General features: G+C 45.2%; 1 protein-coding gene across 1 annotated transcript in view; it reads left to right on the forward strand.

Moving 5' to 3' along the window:
- Window positions 1-23,188, forward strand: part of LOC130297661 (oocyte zinc finger protein XlCOF7.1-like) — a 64,320-nt gene that overhangs the window by 1,591 nt on the left and 39,541 nt on the right. Inside the window, exons 3-6 of the mRNA XM_056550372.1 lie at window positions 31-210; window positions 294-423; window positions 515-585; window positions 712-832. Coding sequence (XP_056406347.1) covers window positions 31-210; window positions 294-423; window positions 515-585; window positions 712-832 — 502 coding nt within the window. The remainder of the gene's footprint in view (window positions 1-30; window positions 211-293; window positions 424-514; window positions 586-711; window positions 833-23,188) is intronic.

A 23,188-nucleotide genomic window follows, 5' to 3' on the forward strand; every position in this document is an offset into this window, starting at 1 on the left:
TGATATGTATTATTGTGTCCCCATAACCAGGATTACACGGTGGTGAAGAAGACCTCTAGGGGGCGCCATCAGGCCCCTGTGTGTGAAGGATGGGGAAGAACCCTGAGGCCAATCCCGGGGCCTCCACCTCACTCCCTGATACATGAGGAGATGAATGAGCAGAAGATCCTAGAACTCACCAACAAGATGGTGGAGCTGCTGACTGGAGAGGTGACCCTGCTGGGAATGCTGGGACATTATACAGTAACGCTATGAAGGGATGGGGGTGATGACTGTATCATTGTGTGTGTCAGGTTCCTATAAGGTGTCAGGACGTGGCCGTCTATTTCTCCATGGAGGAGTGGGAGTATTTAGAAGGACACAAGGATCAGTACATAGCGGACATAGTCATGATGGAGGATCAGCAGCCCCTCACATCAGCAGGTAATACACATGACTATATACACACCGCACACTGCATTTATTCTATATACACAATGGATTCACTCACTGGATGTGTTTCCTACAAAACCAGAGAGATGTCCCCGTCCTCTTCCTCCAGAGGATTCTTCAGAAGGAGATGACAATGTCCTCCAGGATTATCAGGTAGATAAGGGAGAGAAGGTTCCATGATATGTTCCCTATGATGTGTAGAAGAGCTGGGAGGCTCCTGTGCTCAGGATCAGTTCATCTAGAACATTCCATGTCACTTCTACAATATTTCTTTCACAGTTTATGGATCAGAGTAAAGATGTGAAGAACATTAATGCTCCAGACATAATGGTGAAAGAGGAGACAGATGTGAGGGGTGATGATCCGTGTACAGAGGACGTCCCTACAGCGCCCCCGCCAGGTCAGTACTGTTCATTTTGTGATGATTTTTTAAGCTCTTGTTCAGTTTTTTCCCATTTATCAAAGACACAATGTAAATATGGGTGACAATGTAATTGTTACAGGTGACGGGTGGGGACCTGCTGCGCCACCATTACAGATTTGGCTTTGGCCGGTCCTGAGAGCATTGTTTAGGTAGATCGGTAATGTTCATCCCTCTCCTAGGAGGATCCGCTCTTCTCTACAGGGACCTACCAGGTCACTAACTCTAGGAGTGGTCTCAGTGTAGGTGGAGGCCCAGGAGGTGCTGGTGCCAGGCACTGTGAGGTCAGGCAGAAGGCCGTCTGGGTCCAGGAGTAGGTCGTAGACTGGAGACAATGTAGCGTAGTCAATGACCGGCAGAATGGTGTCTTCAGGCAGCTCAGGTTCCTGATCATATACAGGATACAGAACACTCTTGGAGAACTCCTTACGGAGGACAAGATGGAGCCTCTGCTCGGGCTAACATGGCAGAGTCTTAAAGGGGTACTCCTCCCCTAGACATCTTATCCTCAATCCAAAGCATAGGGGATAAGATGTCTGATCGCGATTGTCCCGGCACTGAGACCCCCCATGATCTCCCTGCAGCACCCTGCTACGGCATCGGAGGCTTGTGACGTTACAGCCACACACCCTCAATGCAAGTCTATGTGTGGTCGTGATGTCAGTGTTGCATCGGTAGTCATCAGGCATGGAGCGAAGTTCACTCCATGCACCGGATGACTGCAGTGCTGCAGCAGAAATCGCGGGGGTTCCCAGTGGCGGGACCCCCGCAATCAGACATCTTATCTCGTCTCTTTTAGAAGACATCACAGCACATGTGCACGTCACATGGGCCGGAGCAGGTGGGGAGCAGTTTTGTACAAAAAGTCCTTGGACCACCATGATAGAAGAGACAAGGACTCTAGAACTGATACCTTGTGGCCTCTGTGTGACAAGCTGAGCCGGAGAAGATGTCACCTGTTGTACAGATGGTGCAAGTGATGCCAAGAACTACAGTAACTGGTTCTAATGGGGACATGGCCTCTGTAGCCCCTGGTTCGAATCTTGTACTTCAGGTTTTCCAGCTGAGTCCATGGCCGGAGCCAACTGTAACAGGCAATGGGTGAGGACCCGATGTACTACCTAACAAGTTTTGGCTTTTGGCCTCTTCCCTCTTGAACTCTCTCCTGTAAGAATTTTGCCTTTGCTGGCACTAGCAGGTCGATACCTGTGTGAGTCTTCCCGGTGTAGGTAACAACCGGCCCAGTAGGCCAGGAGAATCAGGTGCGAGGCATCTTGGGGACAGGCAGCGGTGTGGACACAGCTCCATTTAATGGTAGTATAGTAGTAGTTCCCTTTTGCTCTCTCATAGTAGTCTCTTAATCTACTTCATGAGGAGGTCACCTGGAATGGTTTTCCATTGTCTTGGCGGAGTCCCCCAGAAGTGTGAAACACTTGTTTCTTGCTTTTCCTTTACTCTGGGGTCCATCTCATCCCGAACCATCTCGGTATAGTTTAGTTCTGGTGATTGTGGAGGCCATGTAATGTGACGCAGCTCTCCATTACTCCGCGTCATCGCCCTTACATAGCCCGGAGGTATACTTTGGCGCTCATAGAGCCCGGGGGGTGTTTTCCCCTGGTCTTATGGCCATTCCTTGTGTTCCTTGTCTCTATGTCTCCTTCTTGTTCCTCAGTAGAGGCTTTTTCCCACCATAAAGACTCTCTCAGTCTCAGATGATGTAGAGACGGGTCTGTGGCCTTTTATCTGAGGTTCTGTCCATTTGTGGTTGCTGAGACTGATATCTCCTATGAACATATCCTCTACAGCAGAATTATCTTATTTTTTTTGTTCATTTTTCGGGGTCGGTCCTCATGAGAGACAGTTTCATCATAGAATTTGATGGTTTTGCAGACACCACTTAAGGAAACCTTCAATGTTTTCGCAATTTCTGGATTAAATTACTTTCGGGTCTTGAACCAAGGATGGACGGTCATTGTCCTTGACGTATTTGAGGGGTTCTCATCATAATATGAATTAGAATTTTTTTTTTTTATTGAATTGTTTCGAATACAAAGGAAATCAAAACATATAAAACACCAGACATGGAACACGTGGTATCTAACCATCCGTCCCACCGACAAGACTAGTCACGTAATGGTAGATGGTCCATATGGAGCCTAAAGGGGTACTCCATTGCTAGACATCTTTTCCCCTATCCAGAGGATATGGGATAAGATGTCTGAACGCGGGGGTCCGACTGCTGTGACCTCCCGTGATCTCTGTGCTGGCAAACGGCATTATGGACATTATGTTTAGAACACTGGGTTGGAGCAGTCGTGCTCATGACCTCACGGCCCCAAAAAAAACAGAACATAATGTTCAGAACACCTAGTGCCAGCACAGAGATCCCGGGGGATACCAGCAGTCGGACCCACTCGATCTGAAATCTTATCCCATATTCAGATCATCAGATGCTTGCTAAGCTTACTTTTAAGGTAGAACTACTCAAAGGGAGTACTTTATCCTGGACCATAAGGCTATCCGGGGGAAGGAGCCCCACTTAGGTAAGTCGCCATTGCTGCCCAATTTGCATCTATGTCATTACGCCACCATCTCAGCAATGGGGTCAGCATAGCTGCTCGATAATAATGTATAATGTCTGGGCTCCCTAATCCTCCCTCTTTAACTGGTTAAATATAAGATCTTAGAGGATACCCCAGCAGCACTATTATAATAGGACTAAGCACTGCACAGAACTGTGACCCAATCCTACCTCCGCTTGCAAAGATAGTACTGAGATATTCATAACCATAAATAACACCAGTTTTATTGTTAGCAGATGACGGTACCAGGAGATCAGAGGGTCACCTGATGTCTTCACATTATAAAGCAGAGGATGGCTGTATTATACAAAATACATATAAAGAACATGTGACTAACCCAGATCTACCCTCAAACCTTCACAGCAAAGATCTGTCATCTGATGAGACTGTAACCCAAAATAGAAATCATACAAGAACTCATACTGGGGAGAAGCCATTTTCATGTTCAGAATGTGGGAAATGTTATAATCAGCCATCAGCTCTTGTTAAGCATAAGAGAAATCATACAGAACGACAACCATTTTCATGTTCAGAATGTAAGAAATGTTTTAACCAGAAATTGCATCTTGTTAGACATCAGAGAAGTCACAAAGGGGCAATGTCATTTTCATGTTCAGAATGTGGGAAATGTTTTCACCAGAAATCACGTCTTGTTGTACATCAGAGAATTCACACAGGGGGGAAACCATTTTCATGTTCAGAATGCGGTAAATGTTTTAACAAGAAATCGCATTTTATTAGACATCAGAAAATTCACACAGGGATAAAGCCATTTTCATGTTTAGAATGTGGGAAATGTTTTAACCAGAAATGTGATCTTATTAGACATCAGAGAATTCACACAGGGGAGAAACCAGTTTCATGTTCAGAATGTGATAAATGTTTTAACCAGAAATCAGATCTTGTTAGACATCAGAGAACTCACACAGGGGAGAAGCCATTTTCATGTTTAGAATGTAAAAAATGTTTTAACAAGAATTCGGATCTAATAAGACATCAGAGAATTCACACAGGGGAGAAACCATTTTCATGTTCAGAATGTGATAAATGTTTTAACCAGAAATCAGTTCTTGTTAGACATCTGAGAAGTCACAAAGGGGCAACATCATTTTCATGTTTAGAATGTGGGAAATGTTTTGACCAGAAAGCGCATTTTATTAGACATCAGAGAATTCACACAGGGGCGAAACCATTTTCATATTTAGAAGGTGGGAAATGTTTTAACCAGAAATCTGATCTTATTAGACATTACAGAATTCACATGGACTCAAAGCCATTTTCATGTTTAGAATGTAAGAAATGTTTTCACCTAAAATCAAATCTTGTTGTGCATCAGAGAATTCACACAGGGGGGGAACAATTTTCATGTTCAAAATGTGGTAAACGTTTTAACAAAAAATCGCAGTTTATTAGACATCAGAAAATTCACACAGGGATGAAGCCATTTTCATGTTTAGAATGTGGGAAATGTTTTAACCAGAAATCAGATCTTGTTAGACATCAGAGAATTCACACAGGGGAGAAACCAGTTTCATGTTCAGAATGTGATAAATGTTTTAACCAGAAATCAGATCTTGTTAGACATCAGAGAACTCACACAGGGGAGAAGCCATTTTCATGTTTAGAATGTAAAAAATGTTTTAACAAGAATTCGGATCTAATAAGACATCAGAGAATTCACACTGGGGAGAAACCATTTTCATGTTCAGAATGTGATAAATGTTTTATCCAGAAATCAGTTCTTGTTAGACATCAGAAAATTCACTCATTGCCAAAGTAATTTTAATGTTTAGAATGAAAAAAAAATTTAACAAGAAATTGGATCTTATAAGACATGATTCATACAGGGCCACAACCATTTTCATGTTCAGAATGTAAGAAATGTTTTAGCAAGAAATTAGATCTTGTCAGACACCAGAGAATTCACACAGGGGAAAAGCCATTTTCATGTTCAGAATGTGGGAAAAGTTTTAACTAGAAATCGGATCTTATGAGACATCAAAGAATTCACACAGGGGGAAAACATTTTCATGTTTAGAATGTGGTAAATATTTTAACAGGCTATACAATCTTGTTATGTATAAGAGAAATCATACAGGGCCACAACCATTTTCGTGCTCAGAATGTAAGAAATGTTTAACCGGAAATCAGATCTTGTTAGACACCAGAGAACTCACACAGGGGAAAAAGCCATTTTCATGTTCAGAATGTGGAAAATGTTTTAACCAGAAATCACATCCTTCTGAACATCACAAAATTCACACGGGGTAAAGCAATTTTTTTGTTTAGTATGTGGGGAATGTTTTATCCATAAATACTTTTTATATGTTGTGAATGATGTAAATTAAAGACCTTTTTTTAATATGGTTGTTTAAACTTTTTTTGAATATTTAATAAAAAAATGGCTCCTGAAAATCCCACCACTAGGCTGCATGAGTAGACACACCAATCACCTCCCACCACCACAAGGGGGGACACGCCCCCTTCCACCACACACCAATCACCTCCCTCCACCACAAAGTAGGGACACGCCTCCATCCACCACACTAATCATCTCCCACCAGCACAAAGAATGGACACTCCCCCGCCCACCACACAATAATCACCTCCCACCACCACAAGGGAGGGACACGCCCCTTCCACTGAGAGGATTTCTAACACTATAAGCTAATACTAGGGGGTACTCGGACCACCTCAGTAAGGTCAGTCATTTTAGGCCGCAGGTGTTATGTCTGTCTTGGCTTACGTTCAGACATTGCCATTCGATTTAGGCTGTGGCTGAACAGTTTGATGTTCCCTGGGTAGGGAATAGTTAAAGCTTTTAGCTTTACACCCAATGGCTGTGCGGGTGTGTCTAGATATCTCTGGCTCAATCTAGGTTCTGGGCTGGTGATTGACATCTTGACTTCATTGAGTTCTTGTTTGCTGTAGACATGCCTGACATGCTGTTAGTTTGTTTGTGGAACACTCTTTGTTTGTGATTAAATTCTACTATCTGTCTTAGCATGCACCTTGCATTTATCTTTGATATGTACTGGGCTTTTACCCATGGTTAGATAGCATGCTCATAGTAGATCATAATCTGTGTTTGTATAGTTGGTTTTTGGATTTGTATATCCTTTCTACTATGTATCTGTTCACACTGGGTTTACTCTTGTATTTTGAATTTCTGTTTTGTGTTGTCCACAGTGCTCTCTGCTGACACCTTTGTCCGTGTCAGGAACTGTCCAGTGTAGCATAGGTTTGCTATGAGGATTTTCTCCTGCTCTGGACAGTTCCTGATATGGGCATCAGGTGTCAGCAGAGAGCACTGTGGACAACACAAAAATGAAATAAAAAAAATAAAGAATTTACTCTGTAGCAAACAGCAACTAAAAAGGACTGAAAGGATTAAGATTTTTTAATAGAACTAAAAAATTTCCACCGGAGTACCCCTTTAACAATTGATTGCGTTTACCTTTGTGTGGGGACTCAGAAGGTATTGTTTATTCCTGTGTCTACCGGAGGTTATCAGGGCAATTGAGTTTATTCCTGTTTGGTATCTTGGAGTCTGTTGTGACTCATCCGTTTTTCCTGCCTTGTGTTCAGTGTTCTATATTTATATTCCTGTTTAGTATCCTGGAGTCTATTCAGACTCATCCAGTTATAGTCTAGTGTTTCCTGTGCTCTGTATTTTATTGTTCCTGTCTGTTTCTGGAGTCTATTCAGACTCATCGTTTTCCTGTTTTGGTTCTAGTGTGAACAGTGTCCTTATGTAGCTGTTCACACTGTTTTCTTGTATCCGTTTTCTGAGTTTTTGTACAAGTCATCCCTGTTACCTTTCCATGGGGGCTCCGGGGAATTGAGAATTATTACTAGATGTCGCCGTGCTCCATCTTAGACTCTGAGAGATTGAGTTTTAGTGTCAAGACATTCATGTGTCTACTGGAGGTTTTCTGAGGGATTGTATATATCTGTTTGTTAGTTCATGATTTCCGATCTTTGGAGTTTATTGTACATGCACTGATCATAGAGTACATGATCACCTATCTAGTGCTTCCCTCTGTGCTTTACCACTGGTCTATAGTGTCCTCTGTGCTGCTCACTGATCTGTGCCCTTTCGACTTAGTCTGTTTTGTGTTGGTGTTCTGAATTATTAACTTTCTATGTTCCTGTAATGTTTCTTGCATGTGACCAACTGTTTATTATTAATTATTATTATTATTAAGGCCACTGCACTTTAGCTCAGGGAGGGACCGGCGCCCAGTTGTTGATTCATCGTTTAGGATCGTCTGAATGATGTATACACCAAACTAAGCAGATCAGGGAATCCAATATCCAACAAGTCTTCGTCCCTGATATATATCGGTGCTACCAGGGCCAGGCAAACATAATTGACATAGCGAAAGAATATACTTTTAATAATCTTTTCCGACTTATTTCTTAGCTGCTCCAGCACCTTCATCAGGTACAATTGATGACATAAAAACAGGTATAAAGTCATCCACCGATCCCAACATCACCGAAGGTTACGTTACATCAACAATACACAGGATGGACAATAATATATTATAGGATATAAAAACACAACAATCATAAAATGTTACCTACAGGTCTTCTCTAAAACCTCCTATAGACCCTCCGGCCATGATGTGTTTGATTAGAAAAGACACACCCCTTTTTTTAATGACTCTCGGAATGATCCACAGATCTTACCAGGTGATCATTGGTTTAGAACAATGGACTCAAACTATGGCCATCCAGATGTTTTGCAACATCTGGAGGGCCACAGTTTGAGCTCACTAGTTTAGAAGGTCCAATGTTATTCCTAATGGGTCCATCTGAGCAATGAACCAATGTTATTTGAAATAAACTCTATATACGATATTTACTTTGTGTTTTTGCTTTATTCTTTATTTATCCTTTCTTGTGATGGTTACTCCTTTATTTATTCAGCAGTTCTTGTGATGGTTACTCCTTTATTTATCCGTCCATTCTTGAGATGGTTACTCCTTCATTTATCTGCCCGTTCTTGTGATGGTTACTCCTTTATTTATCCGCCGGTTCTTGTGATGGTTACTCCTTTATTTATCCGTCAAGTCTTGTGATGGTTACTCCTTTATTTATCTGCCCGTTCTTGTGATGGTTACTCCTTTATTCATCCGCCCATTCTCGTGATGGTTACTCTTTTGTGGTGCCTCTGGACGAGGTTTCTCTGTTTTTGGGAACTGACCTTGTCTTTTCTCCAGGTGGAGGGAGCACCCCCTTGTCTTTTCTCCAGGTGGAGGGAGCGCCCCCTTGTCTTTTCTCCAGGTTGAGGGAGCGCCCCCTTGTCTTTTCTCATGGTGGAGGGAGCGCCCCCTTGTCTTTTCTCCAGGAGGAGGGAGCGCCCCCTTGTCTTTTCTCCAGGAGGAGAGAGCACCCCCTTGACTTTTTTCCAGGAGGGAGCGCCCCCTTGTCTTTTCTCCAGGTGGAGGGAGCGCCCCCTTGTCTTTACTCCAGGCGGAGGGAGCGCCCCCTTGTCTTTTCTCCAGGCGGAGGGAGCGCCCCCTTGTCTTTTCTCCAGGTGGAGGGAGTGCCCCCTTGTCTTTTCTCCAGGTGGAGGGAGCGCCCCCTTGTCTTTTCTCCAGGTGGAGGGAGCGCCCCCTTGTCTTTTCTCCAGGAGGAGGGAGCCCCCCCTTGTCTTTTATCCAGGAGGAGGGAGCCCCCCCTTGTCTTTTCTCCAGGTGGAGGGAGCGCCCCCTTGTCTTTTCTCCAGGAGGAGGGAGCGCCCCCTTGTCTTTTCTCCAGGAGGAGGGAGCGCCCCCTAATCTTTTGAGGTGGTTTCTCCCCAATTATATTAACATTTACACATCGGGCAACCTGACCTTATATAGTCACCGACATAGTCATCCCACTCTGAAGGTGAATAGAGAGGGGTAAGTTCGGACAAATTCGCTGAATGACATGGCGACACACATCTCTTCTGCCTCATGTAAGGACCCCAATGAATAAGAATTAAGGGACCATGGAAACATGAACCCATTTGGGTTCGGTGTTTGGGTAAACCTCAATTTTTATTCATTGGTCTGTTATTGGTGTTATCATATCTGTCCACGAGCTGGGACAGTTCAACATCCTTTATCTGATTGGCTGTTTGCCTCTCAAGGTGTCTGGTTTTCCGTTTTATAATCTTCATCACCGGAGTTTACAAGCTGCAAGACGGACCTCCACTCTTCTTCTCCTCCTTTTGCTGCGACACATCGCCTTCATGGAAGAAATTGTCTCTGAGATTCTTCGCCGAGCCAAAGCCCAAGGAGGGGTGTCGTGGCTGCGTCGCTGCTTTTTAGCTGTGTCGCAGCACGATGACTCTTCTCCTGATGTCATCATGGATCTCCAGCCGGAAGTGCCTCTTCAGTTGGCTGCGCCTCCCGTCCTACAGGAAGTGCTCCCAGGACCCTTGGCTATTCTTCTCAATGCTGGTCAGCCCTCTGCTCCGGAACCTCCAGCCACGCGTTAGTCCCCGGGTCGATCAATCAGAAGCAGGACCCGCCACAATAAAGGTAACACTCCGCTTCCTGCCCCTGCCAGTGGTAGCAGGCATGGAGTGTCTTAGATCCGGATGCTCCTCCATCTTCATCTAATTCCTCTGGCTGTCCCTCTTCATCTTTTGGGGTGCCCTGTCCTGTTTTCGATGCTGTGTCAGAACTTGGACATGGGGGCCCCTTTACAACAGCTGCTAGATCATCGGTTGCTGTGATAAGCTCTAGCTCTGGTGATCATCTGCATAACGTATGGGACCAGCCTGCTAGTGGTAAGATTAACTGTCCTCCTGTTCTCTCTCCTATAATTAATGCTCATCCTCAGTCTGATCGTCCTTCTTTTGTTAATATTTTGAGAGAATTTTTTAGACTTATTGCTAAGCATAATTCTACTGCAGGAGTTTGGTCTAATCCTTCTGATATTATGTCATCTGACATTACTTGTCCTATTAGTCAAATTTTTTTTTTTGCAGGATTCTTCCTTTGTTCAACCAGTTTTGGAGAGGGGTGCAGGCATTTGGCAGGCTTGTTTGGAAGAGAGCATGCCTTGCGACTTATCCCCCTTAGGTTTCTACCTTAGCAGTTAGATCAGGGAGAAGATTTGGAACCTTGAATATGTTGACATTATGAGCCTTGTTCCATCTTTTAAGGACCTTGTCTTGGATAAAGAGAAGGATTTAAAAGATGATGATAAAATATCTCCTGCCCGGTTCAATATGTGGTTGAATGTTTTTTGCATTTATGCTTCGGATCTGGGTGAAAAGAAGCCTCACCTTTGCTCCAGCTTATTCAGACATGTTGAGACGGTTTTGGAGGCTTTGAAATATTTTGGTGGTTTATGCTGGTTTCATTACGATATTAATTTCTGTTGAAAACTTGCTATTTATCCTAATTTAAAATTTGGCCAGAAGGATGTGGGCCTTTGGCTTAGTCTTATTGTTCCTCAAAGGCCCCTTCCTTTCGTCTTCCCAATTCAACCAGCTATCCGTAAAGGACTGTGCTTTCCTTTCAACGAGGGTTCGTGTAAATGGCCCAATAATTGCAAGTACAAGCACGAGTGTGCGTTCTGTGGTGGTTCCCACTCCTTGTCTCGGTGCTTTAGGAAGCTTCAATCAATCAATGGTAAAGAATCTGCTCCAAAAAACACCGACACCAGTGAGTCTGGTAAATCTAGTTCCATTCCTGAGGTGTCTCCCCAACAAGGAGACAGCTCATTTTCTGGTTTTAGTGAGGGTTTTTTCGTATCCTTCTTTTAGTTTCTGATTCTCTGATTTTTGTTTCTGATTCTCCTGTTGTTCTAAAGAATTTATGATTTGTTTCTCTGTATCCTCAAATTGTCCAGGAGAAGATTGATTCTGAGTTGTCTCTTGGTCGAATTGCTGGACCTTTTGTTTCTCCTTCATTTTTTCCTTTTTGTGTCTCTCCTTTAGGAGTAGTGCCAAAAAAGTCTTCTATTTGTTTTCATATTATTTGTCTTTTCCTGAACACCTTTCCTTTAACGATGAGATTGACAGGTCAATGGCTTCCGTCCATTATGCGTCTTTTGATGACGCCCGGTCAATCTTGCGCTCTGTGGGAAAGGGTGCCTTGCTATCAAAAGCTGATATTAAATCTGCTTTCCATCTCCTTCCTCTTCACCCATCTGGATTTAATTCTCTGGGTTTTTTCTTTAAGACCAATTTTACTTTGATAAATGTCTACCAATGGGGTTTGCTCTTTCCTGTTCCTATTTTGAATCTTTTTCCTCTTTTTTTACACTGTTCTGTGTCTTTTTTTCTCGGGCTGCCATACACTTGTACATTATCTCTGCCGCCTCATACACAACACACACAGCTCTGCCGCCTCATACACAACACACACAGCTCTGCCGCCTCATACACAACACACACAGCTCTGCCGCCTCATACACACAACACACAGCTCTGCCGCCTCATACACAACACACACAGCTCTGCGCCTCATACACGACACACAGCTCTGCCGCCTCATACATGACACACACAGCTCTGCCGCCTCATACACGACACACAGCTCTGCCGCCTCATACACGACACACACAGCTCTGCCGCCTCATACACAACACACACAGCTCTGCCGTCTCATACACGACACACAGCTCTGCCGCCTCATACACAACACACAGCTCTGCCGCCTCATACACGACACACAGCTCTGCCGCCTCATACACGACACACACAGCTCTGCCGCCTCATACACGACACACAGCTCTGCCGCCTCATACACGACACACACAGCTGTGCCGCCTCATACACAACACACATAGCTGTGCCGCCTCATACACAACACACACAGCTGTGCCGCCTCATACACAACACACACAGCTCTGCCGCCTCATACACACAACACACAGCTCTGCCGCCTCATACACAACACACACAGCTCTGCGCCTCATACACGACACACACAGCTCTGCCGCCTCATACACAAGACACACAGCTCTGCCGCCTCATACACGACACACACAGCTCTGCCGCCTCATACACGACACACAGCTCTGCCGCCTCATACACGACACACACAGCTGTGCCGCCTCATACACAACACACACAGCTGTGCCGCCTCATACACAACACACACAGCTGTGCCGCCTCATACACAACACACACAGCTCTGCCGCCTCATACACACAACACACAGCTCTGCCGCCTCATACACAACACACACAGCTCTGCCGCCTCATACACGACACACACAGCTCTGCCGCCTCATACACGACACACAGCTCTGCCGCCTCATACACGACACACACAGCTGTGCCGCCTCATACACAACACACACAGCTGTGCCGCCTCATACACAACACACACAGCTGTGCCGCCTCATACACAACACACACAGCTGTGCCGCCTCATACACAACACACACAGCTCTGCCGCCTCATACACACAACACACAGCTCTGCCGCCTCATACACAACACACACAGCTCTGCGCCTCATACACGACACACACAGCTCTGCCGCCTCATACACGACACACACAGCTCTGCCGCCTCATACACGACACACACAGCTCTGCCGCCTCATACACAACACACACAGCTCTGCCGTCTCATACACGACACACAGCTCTGCCGTCTCATACACACACACAGCTCTGCCGCCTCATACACAACACACACAGCTCTGCCGCCTCATACACGACACACACAGCTCTGCCGCCTCATACACGACACATACAGCTCTGCCGCCTCATACACGACACATACAGCTCTGCCGCCTCATACACGACACACACAGCTCTGCCGTCTCATACACGACACACACAGCTCTGCCGCCTCATACACGACACACACAGCTCTGCCTCCTCATACACGACACACACAGCTCTGCCGCCTCATACACGACACACACAGCTCTGCCGCCTCATACACGACACACACAGCTCTGCCGCCTCATACACGACACACACAGCTCTGCTGCCTCATACACAACACACAGCTCTGCCGCCTCACACACGACACACACAGCTCTGCCGCCTCATACACGACACACACAGCTCTGCCGCCTCATACACGACACACACAGCTCTGCCGCCTCACACACGACACACACAGCTCTGCCGCCTCATACACGACACACACAGCTCTGCCGTCTCATACACGACACACAGCTCTGCGGCCTCATACACGACACACACAGCTCTGCCGCCTCATACACGACACACACAGCTCTGCCGCCTCATACACGACACACACAGCTCTGCCGTCTCATACACGACACACAGCTCTACCGTCTCATACACGACACACACAGCTCTGCCGTCTCATACACGACACACAGCTCTGCCGCCTCATACACGACACACACACAGCTCTGCCGCCTCATACACAACACACACACACAGCTCTGCCGCCTCATACACAACACACACAGCTCTGCCGCCTCATACACAACACACACAGCTCTGCCGCCTCATACACGACACATACAGCTCTGCCGCCTCATACACGACACATACAGCTCTGCCGCCTCATACACGACACACACAGCTCTGCCGTCTCATACACGACACACACAGCTCTGCCGCCTCATACACGACACACACAGTTCAGCCGACTCATACACAACACACAGCTCTGCCGCCTCAGACACAACACACACACAGCTCTGCCGCCTCATACACGACACACACGGCTCTGCCGCCTCATACACGACACACACAGCTCTGCCGCCTCATACACGACACACACAGCTCTGCTGCCTCATACACAACACACAGCTCTGCTGCCTCATACACGACACACACAGCTCTGCCGCCTCACACACGACACACACAGCTCTGCCGCCTCATACACGACACACACAGCTCTGCCGTCTCATACACGACACACAGCTCTGCCGCCTCATACACGACACACACAGCTCTGCCGCCTCATACACGACACACACAGCTCTGCCGTCTCATACACGACACACAGCTCTACCGTCTCATACACGACACACACAGCTCTGCCGTCTCATACACGACACACAGCTCTGCCGCCTCATACACGACACACACACAGCTCTGCCGCCTCATACACAACACACACACACAGCTCTGCCGCCTCATACACAACACACATAGCTCTGCCGCCTCATACACAACACACACACACAGCTCTGCCGCCTCATACACGACACACACAGCTCTGCCGCCTCATACACGACACACACAGCTCTGCCGCCTCATACACAACACATACAGCTCTGCCGCCTCATACACGACACATACAGCTCTGCCGCCTCATACACGACACACACAGCTCTGCCGTCTCATACACGACACACACAGCTCTGCCGCCTCATACACGACACACACAGTTCAGCCGACTCATACACAACACACACACAGCTCTGCCGCCTCAGACACAACACACACACAGCTCTGCCGCCTCATACACGACACACACGGCTCTGCCGCCTCATACACGACACACACGGCTCTGCCACCTCATACACGACACACACAGCTCTGCCGCCTCATACACGATACACACGGCTCTGCCGCCTCATACACGACACACACGGCTCTGCCGCCTCATACACGACACACACGGCTCTGCCGCCTCATACACGATACACACAGCTCTGCCGCCTCATACACAGCACACACAGCACTGCCTCCTCATACACAACACACGGCTCTGCCGCCTCATACACAACACACACAGCTCTGCCGCCTCATACACAACACACAGCTCTGCCTCCTCATACACAACACACACAGCTCTGCCGCCTCATACACGACACACACAGCTCTGCCACCTCATACACAACACACAGCTCTGCCACCTCATACACGACACATACAGCTCTGCCGCCTCATACACGACACACACAGCTCTGCCGTCTCATACACGACACACACAGCTCTGCCGCCTCATACACGACACACACAGTTCAGCCGACTCATACACAACACACACACAGCTCTGCCGCCTCAGACACAACACACACACAGCTCTGCCGCCTCATACACGACACACACGGCTCTGCCGCCTCATACACGACACACACGGCTCTGCCGCCTCATACACGACACACACAGCTCTGCCGCCTCATACACAACACACACAGCTCTGCCGCCTCATACACGACACACACAGCTCTGCCTCCTCATACACGACACACACAGCTCTGCCGCCTCATACACGACACACACAGCTCTGCCGACTCATACACAACACACACACAGCTCTGCCGCCTCAGACACAACACACACACAGCTCTGCCGCCTCATACACGACACACACGGCTCTGCCGCCTCATACACGACACACACAGCTCTGCCTCCTCATACACGACACACACAGCTCTGCCGCCTCATACACAACACACACAGCTCTGCCGCCTCATACACGACACACACAGCTCTGCCGCCTCATACACAACACACACGGCTCTGCCGCCTCATACACAACACACACAGCTCTGCCGCCTCATACACGACACACACAGCTCTGCCGCCTCATACAGAACACACACAGCTCTGCCGCCTCATACACGACACACACAGCTCTGCCGCGTCATACACAACACACACAGCTCTGCCGCGTCATACACGACACACACAGCTCTGCCGCCTCATACACAACACACACAGCTCTGCCGCCTCATACACGATACACACGGCTCTGCCGCCTCATACACGACACACACGGCTCTGCCGCCTCATACACGATACACACGGCTCTGCCGCCTCATACACAACACACACAGCTCTGCCGCCTCATACACGACACACACGGCTCTGCCGCCTCATACACGACACACACAGCTCTGCCTCCTCATACATGACACACACAGCTCTGCCGCCTCATACACAACACACACAGCTCTGCCGCCTCATACACGACACACACGGCTCTGCCGCCTCATACACAACACACACGGCTCTGCCGCCTCATACACAACACACACAGCTCTGCCGCCTCATACACGACACACACAGCTCTGCCGCCTCATACACGATACACACGGCTCTGCCGCCTCATACACGACACACACAGCTCTGCCGCCTCATACACGACACACACAGCTCTGCCGCCTCATACACGACACACACAGCTCTGCCGCCTCATACACGACACACACAGCTCTGCCGCCTCATACAGAACACACACAGCTCTGCCGCCTCATACACGACACACACAGCTCTGCCGCCTCATACACAACACACACAGCTCTGCCGCCTCATACACGACACACACAGCTCTGCCGCCTCATACACAACACACACAGCTCTGCCACCTCATACACAACACACACAGCTCTGCCGCCTCATACACAACACACACAGCTCTGCCGCCTCATACAGAACACACAGCTCTGCCGCCTCATACACGACACACACAGCTCTGCCGCCTCTTACACGACACGCACAGCTCTGCCACCTCATACACGACACACACAGCTCTGCCGCCTCTTACACGACACACACAACTCTGCCGCCTCATACACGACACACACAGCTCTGCCGCCTCATACACGACACACACAGCTCTGCCGCCTCATACACGACACACACAGCTCTGCCGCCTCATACACAACACACACAGCTCTGCCGCCTCATACACGATACACACGGCTCTGCCGCCTCATACACGATACACACAGCTCTGCCGCCTCATACACGACACACACAGCTCTGCCGCCTCATACACGACACACAGCTCTGCCGCCTCATACACGACACACAGCTCTGCCGCCTCATACACGACACACAGCTCTGCCGCCTCATACACGACACACACAGCTCTGCCGCCTCATACACGATACACACGGCTCTGCGCCTCATACACGATACACACAGCTCTGCCGCCTCATACACGATACACACGGCTCTGCCGCCTCATACACAACACACAGCTCTGCCGCCTCATACACAACACACACAGCTCTGCCGCCTCATACACGACACACACAGCTCTGCCGCCTCATACACGATACACACGGCTCTGCCGCCTCATACACGATACACACAGCTCTGCCGCCTCATACACGACACACACAGCTCTGCCACCTCATACACGACACACACAGCTCTGCCGCCTCATACACGACACACACAGCTCTGCCGCCTCATACACGACACACACAGCTCTGCCGCCTCATACAGAACACACACAGCTCTGCCGCCTCATACACGACACACACAGCTCTGCCGCCTCATACACGACACACAGCTCTGCCGCCTCATACACGACACACACAGCTCTGCCGCCTCATACACGACACACACAGCTCTGCCGCCTCATACACGACACACACAGCTCTGCCGCCTCATACACAACACACACAGCTCTGCCACCTCATACACAACACACACAGCTCTGCCGCCTCATACACAACACACACAGCTCTGCCGCCTCATACAGAACACACAGCTCTGCCGCCTCATACACGACACACACAGCTCTGCCGCCTCTTACACGACACGCACAGCTCTGCCACCTCATACACGACACACACAGCTCTGCCGCCTCTTACACGACACACACAACTCTGCCGCCTCATACACGACACACACAGCTCTGCCGCCTCATACACGACACACACAGCTCTGCCGCCTCATACACGACACACACAGCTCTGCCGCCTCATACACAACACACACAGCTCTGCCGCCTCATACACGACACACACAGCTCTGCCGCCTCATACACGACACACACAGCTCTGCCACCTCATACACGACACACACAGCTCTGCCGCCTCTTACACGACACACACAACTCTGCCGCCTCATACACGACACACACAGCTCTGCCGCCTCATACACGATACACACGGCTCTGCCGCCTCATACACGACACACACGGCTCTGCCGCCTCATACACGATACACACAGCTCTGCCGCCTCATACACGACACACACAGCTCTGCCGCCTCATACACGACACACAGCTCTGCCGCCTCATACACGACACACAGCTCTGCCGCCTCATACACGACACACAGCTCTGCCGCCTCATACACGACACACACAGCTCTGCCACCTCATACACGACACATACAGCTCTGCCGCCTCATACACGACACACACAGCTCTGCCGCCTCATACACGACACACACAGCTCTGCCGCCTCATACACGATACACACAGCTCTGCCGCCTCATACACGACACACACAGCTCTGCCGCCTCATACACGATACACACGGCTCTGCCGCCTCATACACGACACACACGGCTCTGCCGCCTCATACACGATACACACAGCTCTGCCGCCTCATACACGACACACACAGCTCTGCCGCCTCATACACGACACACAGCTCTGCCGCCTCATACACGACACACAGCTCTGCCGCCTCATACACGACACACAGCTCTGCCGCCTCATACACGACACACACAGCTCTGCCACCTCATACACGACACATACAGCTCTGCCGCCTCATACACGACACACACAGCTCTGCCGCCTCATACACGACACACACAGCTCTGCCGCCTCATACACGATACACACAGCTCTGCCGCCTCATACACGACACACACAGCTCTGCGCCTCATACACGACACACACAGCTCTGCCGCCTCATACACAACACACACAGCTCTGCCGCCTCATACACGATACACACGGCTCTGCGCCTCATACACGATACACACAGCTCTGCCGCCTCATACACGACACACACGGCTCTGCGCCTCATACACAACACACACAGCTCTGCCGCCTCATACACGACACACACGGCTCTGCGCCTCATACACAACACACACAGCTCTGCCGCCTCATACACGACACACACGGCTCTGCCGCCTCATACACAACACACACAGCTCTGCCGCCTCATACACGACACACACAGCTCTGCCGCCTCATACACAACACACACAGCTCTGCCGCCTCATACACGACACACACGGCGGCAGAAACCGAACCGCTCCTCCCCTCAGCTCTCCGAAGTTTTCCGAAGCTAGAGCCGGGAGGAGCGAAGTCAGAGCCCGAGAACGCATGTCTGAGGGAGATAATTAAGCCACGCCCCTTAGGTTGGGAAATCTCACTTCACCCCCCCCCCCTCTACATTACACAACACACAGCAGGGGGGAGCGAGGACGTACACGACACACAGTCCAGTACACTGACTCCTCCCCCTCCATGTGACTGATCACATGACTTGTGACATCATCGCAGGTCCTGTAACCACAGAGCAGTTCTATGGCTGCAGGTACAGTACATGTATATTCTATTGCCTGTGTGTATTATACTGTATATAGGGGAATGTATACGGTTGTATGTGTTGTCTATATGGGCACATGTGAAGCGGCTGGGTCATCACTGAATATGTGGTCCTTACATAGGACTGCACAATCTGATGACTGATCTGCTGTATAGATGGAGCCGGAGAATGATGGAACTATACACTATATGGCAGTATTATTTATATACAATTACTTCCTATACTGAGTATAATGATACTATACACTATATGGCAGTATTATTTATATACAATTACTTCCTATGATGAGTATAATGATACTATACACTATATGGCAGTATTATTTATATACAATTACTTCCTATACTGAGTATAATGATACAATACACTATATGGCAGTATTATTTATATATAAATACTTCCTATACTGAGTATAATGATACTATACACTATATGGCAGTATTATTTATATATAATTACTTCCTATACTGAGTATAATGATACTATACACTATATGGCAGTATTATTTATATATAATTACTTCCTATGATGAGTATAATGATACTATATGGTAGTATTATTTACATATAATTACTTCCTATACTGAGTATAATGATACTAAACACTATATGGCAGTATTATTTATATATAATTACTTCCTATACTGAGTATAATGATACTATACACTATATGGCAGTATTATTTATATACAATTACTTCCTATACTGAGTATAATGATACTATACACTATATGGCAGTATTATTTATATACAATTACTTCCTATACTGAGTATAATGATACAATACACTATATGGCAGTATTATTTATATACAATTACTTCCTATACTGAGTATAATGATACAATACACTATATGACAGTATTATTTATATATAGTTACTTCCTATACTGAGTATAATGATACTATACACTATATGACAGTATAATTTATATACAATTACTTCCTATACTGAGTATAATGATACTATACACTATATGGCAGTATTATTTATATATAATTACTTCCTATACTGAGTATGATGGAACTATACACTATATGGCAGTATTATTTATATGCAATTACTTCCTATACTGAGTATAATGATACTATACACTATATGGCAGTATTATTTATATACAATTACTTCCTATACTGAGTATTATGATACTATACACTATATGGCAGAATTATTTATATATAATTACTTCCTATACTGAGTATAATGATACTATACACTATTTGGCAGTATTATTTATATATAATTACTTACTATACTGAGTATAATGATACTATACACTATATGGCAGTATTATTTATATACAATTACTTCCTATACTGAGTATAATGATACTACACACTATATGGCAATATTATTTATATGCAATTACTTCCTATACTGAGTATAATGATACTATACACTATATGGCAGTATTATTTATATACAATTACTTCCTATACTGTGTATAATGATACTATACACTATATGGCAGTATTATTTATATATAAATACTTCCTATACTGAGTATAATGATACTATACACTATATGGCAGTATTATTTATATGCAATTACTTCCTATACTGAGTATAATGATACTATACGCTATATGGCAGTATTATTTATATACAATTACTTCCTATACTGAGTATAATGATACTATACACTATATGGCAGTATTATTTATATATAATTACTTCCTATGATGAGTATAATGATACTATATGGTAGTATTATTTACATATAATTACTTCCTATACTGAGTATAATGATACTAAACACTATATGGCAGTATTATTTATATATAATTACTTCCTATACTGAGTATAATGATACTATACACTATATGGCAGTATTATTTATATACAATTACTTCCTATACTGAGTATAATGATACTATACACTATATGGCAGTATTATTTATATACAATTACTTCCTATACTGAGTATAATGATACAATACACTATATGGCAGTATTATTTATATACAATTACTTCCTATACTGAGTATAATGATACAATACACTATATGACAGTATTATTTATATATAGTTACTTCCTATACTGAGTATAATGATACTATACACTATATGACAGTATAATTTATATACAATTACTTCCTATACTGAGTATAATGATACTATACACTATATGGCAGTATTATTTATATATAATTACTTCCTATACTGAGTATGATGGAACTATACACTATATGGCAGTATTATTTATATGCAATTACTTCCTATACTGAGTATAATGATACTATACACTATATGGCAGTATTATTTATATACAATTACTTCCTATACTGAGTATTATGATACTATACACTATATGGCAGAATTATTTATATATAATTACTTCCTATACTGAGTATAATGATACTATACACTATTTGGCAGTATTATTTATATATAATTACTTACTATACTGAGTATAATGATACTATACACTATATGGCAGTATTATTTATATACAATTACTTCCTATACTGAGTATAATGATACTACACACTATATGGCAATATTATTTATATGCAATTACTTCCTATACTGAGTATAATGATACTATACACTATATGGCAGTATTATTTATATACAATTACTTCCTATACTGTGTATAATGATACTATACACTATATGGCAGTATTATTTATATATAAATACTTCCTATACTGAGTATAATGATACTATACACTATATGGCAGTATTATTTATATGCAATTACTTCCTATACTGAGTATAATGATACTATACGCTATATGGCAGTATTATTTATATACAATTACTTCCTATACTGAGTATAATGATACTATACACTATATGGCAGTATTATTTATATACAATTACTTCCTATACTGAGTATGATGGAACTATACACTATATGGCAGTATTATTTATATACAATTACTTCCTATACTGAGTATAATGATACTATGCACTATTTGGCAGTATTATTTATATACAATTACTTCCTATACTGAGTATAATGATACTATACACTATATGGCAGTATTATTTCTATATAATTACTTCCTATACTGAGTATAATGATACTATACACTATATGGCAGTATTATTTATATATAATTACTTCTTATGCTGAGTATGATGGAACTATACACTATGTGGCAGTATTATTTATATATAATTACTTCCTATACTGAGTATAATGATACTATACACTATATTGCAGTATTATTTATATATAATTACTTCCTATACTATTCACTATATGGCAGAATTATTTATATATAATTACTTCCTATACTGAGTATAATGATACTATACACTATATGGCAGTATTATTTATATATAATTACTTCCTATACTGAGTATAATGATACTATACACTATATGGCAGAATTATTTATATATAATTACTTCCTATACTGAGTATAATGATACTATACACTATATGGCAGTATTATTTATATGCAATTACTTCCTATACTGAGTATAATGATACTATACACTATATGGCAGTATTATTTATATATAATTACTTCCTATACTGAGTATAATGATACTATACACTATATGGCAGTATTATTTATATATAATTACTTCCTATACTGAGAAT

This window comes from Hyla sarda, chromosome 13, assembly GCF_029499605.1.
Source record: "Hyla sarda isolate aHylSar1 chromosome 13, aHylSar1.hap1, whole genome shotgun sequence".
NCBI lineage: Eukaryota > Metazoa > Chordata > Amphibia > Anura > Hylidae > Hyla > Hyla sarda.